Source organism: Lucilia sericata, unplaced genomic scaffold, assembly GCF_015586225.1.
Source record: "Lucilia sericata isolate MDLA Ls3-8-SP2 unplaced genomic scaffold, ASM1558622v1 Contig000949F_arrow, whole genome shotgun sequence".
Lineage (NCBI taxonomy): Eukaryota > Metazoa > Arthropoda > Insecta > Diptera > Calliphoridae > Lucilia > Lucilia sericata.
This window is the reverse complement of record NW_023994934.1, coordinates 74,315-87,753: the sequence shown is the minus strand read 5'-3', so window position 1 is coordinate 87,753 and position 13,439 is coordinate 74,315. Positions and strand designations below refer to the sequence as shown.

At 27.3% G+C, this 13,439-nt stretch overlaps 2 protein-coding genes across 11 annotated transcripts in view; both read left to right on the top strand.

Moving 5' to 3' along the window:
• Window positions 1–5,854, top strand: part of LOC119609219 (uncharacterized protein ZK1073.1) — a 76,954-nt gene extending 71,100 nt beyond the window's left edge. For 6 of the 10 annotated variants that reach the window (XM_037963936.1, XM_037963941.1, XM_037963935.1 and 3 more), the window contains 4 exons: window positions 1,500–1,508; window positions 4,229–4,341; window positions 4,469–4,631; window positions 4,794–5,854. In XM_037963936.1, coding sequence (XP_037819864.1) covers window positions 1,500–1,508; window positions 4,229–4,341; window positions 4,469–4,631; window positions 4,794–5,018 — 510 coding nt within the window. In that variant the 3' untranslated portion in view covers window positions 5,019–5,854. The remainder of the gene's footprint in view (window positions 1–1,499; window positions 1,509–4,228; window positions 4,342–4,468; window positions 4,632–4,793) is intronic. The other 4 variants (XM_037963942.1, XM_037963937.1, XM_037963943.1 and 1 more) reach the window with 1 other exon arrangement.
• Window positions 5,855–6,704: 850 nt separating this feature from the next.
• On the top strand, window positions 6,705–13,376 carry LOC119609218 (exocyst complex component 4). The gene is made up of 10 exons (XM_037963934.1): window positions 6,705–6,821; window positions 7,167–7,504; window positions 7,568–8,321; window positions 8,416–8,540; window positions 9,058–9,357; window positions 9,422–9,823; window positions 9,885–10,296; window positions 10,354–10,530; window positions 12,248–12,454; window positions 12,531–13,376. Exons 1-10 carry the CDS (start codon window positions 6,762–6,764, stop codon window positions 12,705–12,707), a joined length of 2,952 nt encoding a protein of 983 aa, XP_037819862.1. The 5' UTR covers window positions 6,705–6,761; the 3' UTR covers window positions 12,708–13,376.
• The last annotated feature ends 63 nt before the right edge of the window (window positions 13,377–13,439 follow it).

The following is a 13,439-nucleotide window of genomic DNA, read 5'->3' as shown; positions in this document are numbered from 1 at the left end:
TTAATATTGGTTTTGAATTGTTTTTCAATCTTATAATTGAATTAAATTTTTATAAAAGAAAAACTAAAATTTTAAATAAACAGTGTTTTAATGCAACTTTTAGCAGCGTGATTGTAATTGGAACTGCTAGCCACAAGCAGCTGGCGATTGTACACATTTGTAATGGATGTTTGTTTTAAAGTTTTCTATCAAAAATATAGTCTGTATAAGAGTTTTTTATAAGGCAAATTGTCTGTGTAACAGTTTTCAATAAAGAAAATTGCTGTTATAACAGTTTTCTTTAAAGAAAATTGCTGTTATAACAGTTTTCTTTAAAGAAAATTGTCAATATAACAGTTTTCTTTACACCAAACTGTCTGTTTAACAGTTTACATATAGAAAATTACTGATATAAAAGTTTTCTTTAATGAAAATTGCCTGTATAACAGTTTTCTCTAAAGAAACAGTTTAACAGTTTTTTATGTAGAAATTTTCTGGTATAACAGTTTTCTTTAAAGAAAATTGTCAATATAATAGTTTTCTTTAACGAAAATTGTCAATATAACAGTTTTCTTTAAAGAAAATTGTCAATATAACAGTTTTATATATAGAAAATTGCCAGTATAACAGTTTTTAATAGCAAATTATCTGTTTAACAGTTTTCTCTAAAGAAATTTGTCAGTATTCGAGTTTTCCATTTGGAAAATTGTTGATATAACAGTTTTCTATTAAGGAAATTATAAGCATGAGAGTTTTTTCTAAAGAAAACAATCCTTATAACAGTTTTATCTAAAGAAAATTGTCTGTATAACAGCTTTCTTTATAGATAATTAAGTATAACAGTTTTCTATATGGAAAATTGTACGTATAAAAGATTTCTACGTCGAAAAATCTCTGTTTTATATATAGAAAATTGTCAGTATAACAGTTTTTTATAGCAAATTGTCTGTTTAACAGTTTTCTCTAAAGAAATTTGTCAGTTTCCGAGTTTTCCATATAGAAAATTGTTGATATAACAGTTTTCTATTAAGGAAATTATATGCATGAGAGTTTTGTCTAAAGAAAATAGTCCGTATAACAGTTTTATCTAAAGAAAATTGTCTGTATAACAGTTTTCTTTATAGACAACAGTTTTCTATATGGAAAATTGTAAGTATAAAAGATTTCTACATCGAAAAATCTTTGTAAAATTGTTTTCTACTTGGAAAATTGTTTGTATAACAGTTTTTTTTTTTTTCATTCTATTTGTGGCTGCGGTTCCAATTGTAAACACCGCTATTCGTTTACTTATTATATTATTTTGTTAATATACTCTATATTTTCGTGTGTGTATAATTGTGTATTTTATTCTTTTTTTTTTTTTCTTTCTCTCTTTTTTTTTAAACAAAAAATATATAATTTTTTATTTAAAAATTTATTTTTCACATATTCTTTTTGTTTTAATATTGTGGTTATAAATTTTAACACAATTTATTACCTTTAACCATACAAAAAAATACAATCAATTCCCTTTTACCCAGGTTATGGAGGTATTGTGTTAAACTTTTTTAAAATAAGCTTTTTTATTCTAAAAAAACATTTTCCATTTTAAACTTTTAGCTAGTATTATTTAGACTAGATTTTAGAAACATTCTTTCATTGGAAACATTTTATGAATATCAGTTCATTGTTGCTAGTTTAAAGTAAAAGCTTCTTTCTTCATAGTTTCGAAATGTCCTTTTTTTAACCTCAATTTTCTTATTACATTAAATATATTTCAAAATTGTATTGTTTTCATTTGTTTCCACTTAAATTAATTCAAAAATTGTGTGTATAACAGTTTTCTATAAAGAGAACTTTCTGTATAACAGTTTAATATAAAGAAAATTTTGTGTAAAACTGATTTCTATAGAGAAAATGGTGTGTATAACAGTTTTCTATATAAAAAGTTGTGAGTATAACAGTTTCATATAAGTAAAATTGTATGTATAACAGTTTTTGTTGTATTGGAAATTGTGTGCATAACAGTTTTTTATAAAGAATGTTGTCTTTATAACAGTTTTCAATAAAGAAAATTTGGTTTTTTTATATAGAAAAATTTCTATAACAGTTTTTGATATCGAAAATTGTGTGTATAACAGTTTTCCATAATGAATATTGTATGTATAACAGTTTCCTATAAAAAAATTTTATGTATAACACTTTTATATATAGAAAAACTTTTGTATAACAGTTTTCTATAATGAAGATTGCGTGTATAACAGTTTTACTAAATGAAAATTGTATGTATAATAGTTTTCGATTAAGAAAATTGTCTTTATAACAGTTTTTTATAAAGAAAGTTCTCTTTATAACAGTTTTCTATAGAGAAAATTTTGTGTATATCATTTTTCTACAACAGTTTCCGTTATTGAAAATTGTGTGTAAAAGTGAAAACTGTTTGTATAACAGTTTTATATAAAGAAAATTTAATGTATAACAGTTTTCTATGAAGAAAAGTTTTTGATAAAGACAATTTTCTCTATAACAGTTTTCGATCAAGAAAATTGTTTTTATAACTGTTTTTCAGTTTTCTATATAGAAACATTTTTGTATAATAGTTTTCTAATTGAAAATTGTGTATATAATGAAAATTGTGTGTTTAAGAGTTTACTATAATGTAAATTGTGTGTATAACAGTTGTCTATAAACAAATTGTGCTTATAACAGTTTCTTATAAAGATAACTATCTGTATAAGAGTTTTTTATATAGAAAATTGTCTGTATAACAGCATTCTGCACTAAGGAAATTTTCTGTATAACAGTTTTCTATAAGGTAAATTGTTTGTATAACAGTTATTTATATAAAACAATGTGTGTATAACAGTTTACTCTAATAAAAAATGAGTGCATAACAATTTTTTATACATAAAACTATCTGTATAACAGTTTTCTATAAAGAAAATTGTCTATGTAACAGGTTTCTTTATAAAAATTGTGTTTATAACAGTTTCCTACAAAGATAACTTTCTGTATAACAGTTTTTATATAGAAAATTGTCTGTATAATAGTTTTCTATATTAAAAATTGTGTGTATAACAGTTTACTACAATGAAAATTGTATGTATAACAGTTTATTATAATGAAAATTGTGTGTATACCAGTTTTCTATAAAGATAACTATCTGTATAACAGTTTTTTATATAGAAAATTGTCTATATAACAGCTTTCTATAAAGACAATTTTCTATTAAGAAAATTTTCTGTATAACAGTTTTCTATTAAGGAAATTTTCTGTATAATACTTAGTTTCTATAAAGAACATTGTGAGTCTAACAGTTATAAAAAAATGTGTGTATAACAGTTTACTATATAGAAAATTATGTGTATAAGAGTTTTCTATAAAGAAAATTGTCTATATTACAGCTTTCTTTAAAAAAAAAATACTGTATAACAGATTCCTATAAAAAAATCGTCTGCATAACAGTGTTATATAAATACAATTTCCAATATAACAGTTTTCTATATAGTTTCTTTGCATTTCCTATTATTTCATTTCTCTTTATTTGTATTGACTTGAAATTTTCTTTGACATTTAAAAGTCTGGTTCCTGGTTAATGATAATAGGCCTTTAATAGGAATGTCATTATCTCTTTCTCTCTCTCTCTCTCTTTATCCTTAGTTATATCTCTATTAATATACTCTTTTTCTAGTAGTTATTAGCATATTATTTGCATTTCTCTACCCCCGCCCCCTCTCCTGTTGCTTATTTTTAAATCCCCAATAGAATCATTTGTTTATAAATTTATAAATGTCAATTGACAAACTGACATTCATAGTAAGTCACTTGACATCCATGAAAAAGATTTACCATATAAAATTGTAATATTTACAAATTAATTTGAATTAATTATTTTACAATTTATTTAACATAAATGTCTTAAAAGCACTTGAAAAAAGATTAAAGTGTTTTTATGCAATAATTTTCTAAAATTTTGCATGTCAATGTAGTTGTTGTTTTTTGCAATTTATTTTTTTTATGTTTTATGTATGCTATAAGATAATTAATTTCATTTAATTGATGGATGTTTTTATTTATTTTATTTCATCCTCATCATGACCAAACCAATCCAATTTAAACCACCACCTTACCCCACTTAAACCAACCAACCAAAAAAACATACAAAACTGTTTTTTTCTCAAATTTTTTCTATTATTATTTTAATTTATTTGTTAATACAAACAAATAAACCAAAAAATAAAAACACACAAAAACAAAAACTGCTGTATAGCAATTGGTTGGCGATAATCCGGACAAGGAGAAGATTGTTAACGAATATCAAAAACGTTTAAGAGGCACTTTGAATAGCAAAAATGTGGGTCTTTATGTCAAAGCATTTATGAAGTAAGTATACGTTTTGCTTTTTTCTTTAGTTTAGATTTATTTATGATGACGTTTTCTTTTTTATTTGCATTTATTCTAAATATTTTTCATTTTATTACTTTAAATTGTTTGTGTTTGTATTTTTTAGTCGCAAGGATTTAACTTTGAAGGGCTGTAAAGTTGATGTCATTTTAATCACTGGCATGTTGAGTCCTTATGCTTCGATGGTCGAGAAATTACATCGTGATATTGAAAAGGAAAAGGTCACCATGTTGAAGATTGAAAGAGCTGGTGATGTTTTAGCTGATGCGGTAAGTATTTTTTTAACAAAAATCTTTTTTAAAGTTTCACTTTTAAAAATATTTTTTTACAAAAAAGCTTTAAAAGGCTTTTCTTAAGAAAGCTTTTACACAAAAAATCCTTTTTTATGCCATAGAATATTTCAAAATTTTCTAAATTATTTCTTTTTGCAGCCCGCTAAAGTCGCCCAATCGATTCTATTGTTCTGCAAAGGTCAAGGTCTTCTAACATCCGTCATTATGCCGGGCGTTGATCGTGGTCGTGCATTTTCCACCAGTTCCGGTTCGTTCGATGGCACCAACGGTACACGCAAACTATCAAGAGGGATTTCCATGGAGGACTATGACAAACCCAATATTCGTCGTTTAAGCATCATTAACAATGATATTAAGAAATAAATTTTTAAAAAAGATTTAAACGTAATGAAAGAAACCAAACAAAAATAACAACAACGCAAAATAATTATATATTTATATTCTTAAACAATTTATTATTAAAATTAATTGCCAAAATTAAAACACGAAATAATTAGAGAAAATTTTAAAATAAGTCAAAAATTGTAGTCACAAATTAAAATAACAACTACAAAAAAATAAAGCAGATATTATTAAAAGTTTAGGATGCCATGCTAAACAGATTTTGGAAATTTTAAAGAACAAAGAAATTTTGAAAGTTTTATTAAAATGTTTTATATGGCATCTTAAGAAAAATGTAGTAATTATAAAATGTACTCTTATTTTTATTATTAATTGTTTTATTGTATTAATTTTTTGAATATTATTTTAAACAACAAAAACTTTTATACATAACTAAGTACTACGTAATTATTTAAAAGTTATCCCTTTTCAAAATATAACGAATGTTTCTTTATGTTTATTTAAACAAGTAAACGTTTAGAGAAGTTTAAAATTTGACACAGATAAATAAAAACTAAAATTACTAATTCTCAAAACGTTAACTTAGTTTTCAAAATATAGTTAAAACACCTTAAACTTTACTTCATTAAAAAGGTAAATATTAAAAAAAAACAATCATTAGTAATTTAAAAATACCTCCGATTTTCAAAAAAAAAAAAACAAAATTAAAGTTCAAACTACCCCCCGATCTAGCAAAAGTCAAACGAATTAAAGTAAACTTATTTCAAAATTATAAATTTAATTTTTTGTTTGAAACAACACCCCATTATCTCAAAATTTTTGAAATATTTACAATTTTATAAAAGTTATAAACGAAACAGCACACATCATGACTAAAACCAAAAATATATATTAAATGTATTGTATAATTCAGCACATGTTAATTAATTAAATAAAAAATGCTTAATATATACAAATAAATTTAAAAAAAAACAAACTAATTAAAGCAAAAAATAAGCCACCTATTGTTTTATGTTGGCCGGAAATATTTAAATGCACCAAATAACAAATCTTTAAAGATTTAACACAAAATTAAAAAAATAAACAAAAACCTTTAATATTTATAGAAATTAGAGAAAATTTATAACTATAATAAAGCGTCAAAACAAACAAAAAAAAAACATATAAAAATGTTTATATAAAATATATAACTTTACATTAAAAATAAAACCAAATAAAGATAAAACTATTTGAAAGATAATAAAGAAATTAGTAGCAATAATAAGAGTTTTATTTTTAAACACTAATATATAACAGATATTTAACATTTAAGTTTCTTAAATTGCTGTTGTCAACTTAAAATTAACATTGTCTCTGCTAATAGCGGAAAATGCAACACTGTTTGTTATTTTTAATTAAAACTACTGGCATCTCTTTGCTTTAAAGACTCAGACCCATACAATACATTGCGTCCAACTGCGTTGCGTTGCCGACTTATATGAAAAAATAAAGAAATATGTTTTAATAATATGAAAAACACACACAAATCACAATTAAACACAAGAAAAACGACAAACAATAATTTTTACAGTTTTGTTTTTGTGCTCATTTTTCTCTCTTTCTCCTCTTTTTCATACGCCAAAGTTGAAGATTTCTTCATGCACAAGTTTAACGTATTGATTGGGCAGCTCGCTTATAAACACATACATTAAACAAAAGCTGTCAGTCACAGTTCGAAACAAACAACTGGCATCGCTTTGCTAGTAAATTTCAGTGTTAAGCAATATGGCTACACCGCCACCACCAACAAAACCTCCTAGGGGTGTAAAATATGGAAAAGATGAGGTAAATATTATTAAAAAATTATAAAAAATACTTCAAAATATTCCTAAAACAATACTCCATCTCAAACAAATGAAGTTTTGTGCAAACTTAAAGTAAAAACATAAGAAAATCAAGTTGAAAATTGAGACTGAAAGTTTTCACAGTGATGATGACATTTTACAAGTTGCTGTTATCGTTCCATTATTGACAGCAGCTGTCAAACTTTCCCCTATTTTATATTAATAATAACAACAATAAAAAAACGAACAATTTGCCAATACTATAGAATTTTAGTTTGTTTATCTTTTAAACAATTTAAAGGGCGTTGTTATTTTACTATAAATCTTATTATTCAAATTTTTTCAGGCTGGCTGTGGTCTCATTGTTAATGTCATTAAATCATTGGGTCTCAGTGAGACCAATGAAGAACGTCAAAAAGAAAAGTCTAAAATTGAAAATGAATTTAAGAAATCTGATAAAAGATTAAATGATTTGGTATCGAAACATGATCAACAACTATCACAGGTTATACCCCTGTTCACTAAAGTATCCACAGAGGTGAATAACAGTCGAGAGAAGATACATGCGGTTAAGGAGAATTTGAGTGCCTGCAAAAGACTACTGCAATGTAGAAGGGAGGAGTTAAAGAAAATGTGGACAGATGTGGTGCAACATAAACATGTTTTAGTGATGTTGGAACAAATGTAAGTTTATAATGAAAATGAAATAAATGAAATGTTTTTAACAATTGTTATATTATGATTTAGCAACGATTTACGTAAAGTGCCTCAAAGTGTGGTTAGTTATACTTCTAAGCGCCAGTATTTACATGCCAGTAAAGTCCTAACCGATGCTTTAAACTTAGTCAATGGTCCGCTTAAAGAGGTCGAGGGTTTAGCTGATATACGCTCCGATCTAATGGGTCGTCGTCAACACTTATACCAACGTTTGCATGAGGAATTAGTGGCTCAAGTCTACAACTGTTCAGCCAATGGTGTTTTAAATGATTTACAACGTTCCAATTCTCAACGTTTAAATGTCAACTTTTCACGCAACATCACTGCTCGACGTTCAACCGATCGTATTGAGGCCAATGCTCGAGTACGCAAAGCTCTACAGGAAATGGCCCAAGGTGCGGATCTTTCAAAAACCGAAATAATCGAAGATGCTGATCTTATAGATCCTGAATTAAGTATGACCTATTTTATTGCCATAATTGTCGAGTGTTTTGGTATGTTGCAAAAAGTACCCGATTCCATTGAGAAATTACGTGTTGGCATACAAACTGAATTGCTGGAAGTAGTGCGCAATACCACACGTCAAATGATTGATAATACGATAGTGTCTAATGAACGTTATCCTCTGCTAACCTTATTGGATGTTATCTATAAACAATTTAAGGCCATAGCTCGCACTCATGCCACGCTTTTGAAGAATTTTTTGGTTGTTGTGCAAAAGTATCAAGTAGTGGGACCACAACATTATACTTTAACCGATTTTTGGTCACAAGCTCAGTCGGTGGTATGTAGTTAATGAAATTACTTAATAAAATTTTAGTTTTATTCTTGTTTTATTGAAATTTTATAAATTTTTCTCGCTTTTATTTTCATTTTAGCTGCAATTGCTTTTAACCGATTATCTTGATATACAAAATGCTTCCGCTGATGATGCTTCACAGTCTGCATACAGTGAGCCCACTAATAATATTAACACATTTTTCCTAAGACGCAAAGTTCCAAGGTAAGTTGTGAATATAATTTGCAAAATTAAGATTTTTAAATAGGTTTGAAAAGTTTCGAAATATAACTTGATATAAGTCTTATTTTTAGAGTTTTAAAGAATTTATTTAATAATATTTTAAAAACTCTTTCTAATTAAAAAGAAAACGTTCTCCGTTTGATTATAAATGGTAATTTTTTTAAATAAAAACCTTTAGAGTTGAATCAAGGAACGAAAATAAGTTGTTCACCTAGTTTTTAAAAGTTAAACCTGTAGAAAAAGTAATGATTAATAGAAATTAAATAAAAAAAAGTCATTTATTTTTAAGTATTTCTGGTAAATTTTTCTGTTTTAACTAAAAACTTGTAATAACTACTTAAACTTTAGATAAGTGGACAAGTTATTTTGGATCTCTGTTTTAAATAAATCCTGATAAACGGCTAGTTAATATTTTTAATGTTAACAAATAACAGTAGTTAATAAATTAAAAAAACCTTTAAAAAAACATTTCATTAATTATATTGTTTAACATTTACAGTACTAAAAAATCTCTATTTAAATTTGATAAATCATCAACCACCAAAACACCTACAACGGAGAATACAAAAGAGCATCGACGCAATGTTTCCGATGTATCCAATGACAATTTAAATGCGGCTTTAAATGCCAGTGGCGGTAAAGCAGGTGGTGGTGCTAGTTTTAAAACAACTCTTCCATATGAGAAACAACGTGAAAAACTATTGATTTGTACACCCGATCAGGGTGTTATAACAAAAGTCTATTTACCTTTAATGGGCTACATACAAGAAATTGAGGGTTTTATGAAATGTAAACCAGGGTAAGCAGCAGTAAATACTTTATATCTGAAAGCTGATTTATAAAATTCTTATTCTTCCTTCTAGGCAACCTTGCAGTCTACATGATTTCATTGATAACTACATAAAGGATACATTCCTTTCCAAGGGTCATAACTCTCAATTACAAATGACTATTGATACCTTTTCGAAAAATCAAGATGTTTGGCGGGCCATTATAATGCCCGAAGAAATGAAATTAATGAATCTTTCTCGGCCCATACTACAGTCCACGGCTAGAGTTGAAAGATGTTTAATAGAAACCAAACAACTTATACAAGATTTACCTTTCTATTCGGAGGAGCTATTGAAGACTGTGTGCTCGGTTTTAAAAGATTATAGGGAAATCTGCCAGGCGGCTTATCGTGGCATAGTGCAGCCCGATACCGAGGATAAAAGAATTTATAGTGTCACCTGGTTAAAAGATGAGGATATTAGTAGATTTTTAAAGTAAGTCTTAAATAACTTTCTTCTTATACATATATTTTATAAACAATTCCCTTTTTCTTAGAACTTTACCTAATTGGATGGATTTGAAAAATTCCACACAACCTCCTACTAAACAAAATAAGAAATTACATCGCAATACTTTTGAGACCTCAGAAGAAGAAAGTCCTGTTGATGTACAACAACGTAATATAAGAGAAGCCGAAATGTTAATTAGTAATTTGGGCAAAGATGGTATATCTCAGCAAGAGATTTTAGCCGATATTAGTGTTCTAAAAGAATTGGCCATACTGCAAGAGAGTATGGAATGGTTTTCGGCTCGTATATCAGAATTTGCCAATGATTTGCGTAGACCATTGGGTAATGGCTTGACTACAGGTGTAGCGGTTAATGATGGCACTATTAAGGTTTTAACTAATTTGGCTTTGGAATTTGATGAGTTGGCCAATACATGTTTGCTGGTTTTACATTTAGAGGTACTGAATTGTTATTTATAAGTGGTATTTAATGGCTAATCATTTTATTTTGTAAAGGTCCGTGTGCAATGTTTCCACTATTTGCGTTCGAAACGCGCTCCAACACGCGTGGATAGTTTTATTGATTCAAAAGATGATATTTTAGAGCCTGATCACCAGGTTCAGGTATTTACCAAACGTTTGTCTGAAATGGATGAAGCTTTTCGGAATACTTTACATCCCAGAAAAACAAAGGTAAGATAATGATTTTTAGAATATTAACTAGTTATTCTTCACCTTAGTATTTTGACAATACTGGTCAGCCTTTTAACTAAAGAAACTTTTGTTTTCAAATTGATTTTTCAAAATGAGTAGAAAACTAATTTTTACTTAAACTTCGAATTTTCACTAAATAAATTGCATTTTCTATAGAAAAATCGATTTTTCATACAAAAATTAAGTTGATCCAAAAATTCTTTTACTAAAGTGAAGTTGCAAATTGATTCTATTAAGTAATAAATCAAGTTTTATTAATATTTTTTTTAAGTTTTTAATAATTTAATTGATAGAGGCTAAAGTTGTTAACGTCAAAAGTTTTTGATGCATAAGGACAACTGTTGAAATCGTTAATCCAGAAGAAGATTCCATCCTAGGAGCAGCAGGTTGTGTTTACAAAGCAACACCTTACCCGATATACATTCACCTACTGTTATATTCTGTTCACCTATTCATAAAAAAGGCCAGATTGATTTTATCTATTTTAGTGGCTTCATAACTATTTTAGTTTTTTATGAATATCACGGCCATTTCGGAAGCAATTTCTTGGAAATTTAGTATACATATAGAGAAAGAAATTGGCTAGGTGTCGGTAACATTTAAAAACTGTTACGCCCCCTAATTAGGGACTTATACGCCGCCCTAATTATATATAAGAAAATGTGCCCAGATGGGCGCGGCAGTGGGCGGAAAAAGTTAGCCTATGAGCTTGCTAAGATTCCAATCTATCAATAGACACAAGTTGCATACTGTTAGCCCTTGTGGTTTAAAAGTTATTGAGAAAAGTGTAAAAATGATTTTGGAACAGTTTTCGAAAATTTTTAGTTTGAAAACAATTTTGTTTTTCACTGAATATTTCGACCAAATCAAAAGCAATTTGTTTGAAACTTGGCACAAAGCTAGAGCACAATATCAGCTTTCCATGGACATCATCAAACATCAGTTAATTTCAAATATAATGGAAATGTACACCTTTTTATGAGATATTACAAAATTTAACCAAGTGGGCGTGGCAATGGGCGGGTCAAACTATATTCAGAAAATAGCTGAATTTCCACTCTATCATATGGCCAAAACTCCTTGAAGTTATCTTCATTAGTTAAGGAGTTATAAAGCTTTAAAGAAAAGTCTCTATGGGAATCCACCTACTGGTAAATTCTGTTCACCTATTACTTTACAAAAAAAAGGACAAATTGATTTTTTCAAATTTGGTGGCTTCACAACTGTTTTAGTTTTTTAAGAATATCTCGGTCATTTCGGAAGCAATTTCTTTGAAATTTGGCATGAATATTAAGAAGAATTTTGTCTATCTAGTGGTAATAATTAAAAATTGCCACGCCCACTTATTAGGGCGTTATTGATTCCTAAAGATAAATTTTACAAATATAAGCTTAAGGGCGTGACAATGGGTAGAAAAATTATATTCAAATAAAAGCTAATATTTCCATCTATCATAAGACACAAGTTTTATGCAGATAGCTTTTATAGTTCAAGAGTTATTCAAAAAAATAGTTAAATAGGTTTTGATTTTGTTTGGTTTTCACTACATATCTTGGAGAAATTAAAAGCAATTCACTTGCATTTTGCTATAGTCGTAAAGGATCAAATCATATTTCCTATTTATACATGTTTATACTTACTTTTCGTTTGCTGCTAGTCAAATACTTACTTATCTTTCTTCCCATTTTCTTTTCAGTATATCTTTGAAGGTTTGGCACACTTTGCAGCACGTATTTTAATACAAGCCTCCAATACTATTGAACAAATAGATCAAATCACCGTACAACGTATGTGTCGTAATGCTTTGGCCTTACAACAAACCTTAAGTAATATAACAGCCTCGCGGGAGGTAGCACTCGATCAAGCTAAACAATTTTATGAATTGTTATGCATGGAACCTGATGTAAGTGTTAACATTAACTTAATAACTTAAATTATAGATATTTTTATTAATAAATTTAAATTTTGTAAATGTTTAGGTCATACTCACCACTCTGGTGGAGCGTGGTTTACAATTCACAGAATTACAATATCTTAACGCTTTACAATTATCGTGCAAAGCACGCGGCATAACAGATTCCAATACTTTGGCCAATTATCAACAAAGATTATCGGATATTTTGGGAGCAGAACCTTCCACTGGCATAGTCGTATAATATAAATAAATACAAAAAACAAGACATGTTTTAACTAAGAAATACTTTTCCCTCTTTATCTATCTCCTTCACTTTGTATTGATGTCATCTTTTGCTTTATATATTCATAATATCCTTAAAGAATAATAAGTTTTATTTACATTTATATACTTATATAAACATTTATTTTAGCTTTTAAGTCGTTTATATTTTCCCAGCTTGAGTTTACAGACACATTACAAACATAAATACTTCATAATATATATATGGCCTGAGTATAGTTATTATTCTTTTGGTTTTTAGTTAAGAGCTTAAAGTTTTTACCTTTGAATAGTTATTAAAGCAAAAGAAAATAATATTTATATTTATTTAAATGCAATTTTTAAGTTCAAATTTCAATGTTTAAACAAAAAAAGAAAAATATATGTATAACTTTATATAAACAAAGATAAACCAATTCATATACTACTATTATTAAAGAAAAACTTTACAGAAGAAAGCTGAAAAACAAATTACTCATTAAACAACCGGAAAAACAACGTTCAATTCACTTGGTGATGTTTAAACAATTTTGCTTAACTAAGTTGTTCATTATTAATTAATTATATTATATAATATACATTATACAAAATAAAAAAACACAACAAATATGTATTATTTAAAGAAAACAAATAAAAAATGAAACAAAATAGAAGAAAATGATTGATGTTTTTTATACAAATAAGAAAAATGGAGTCAATTTGCAATAGATAG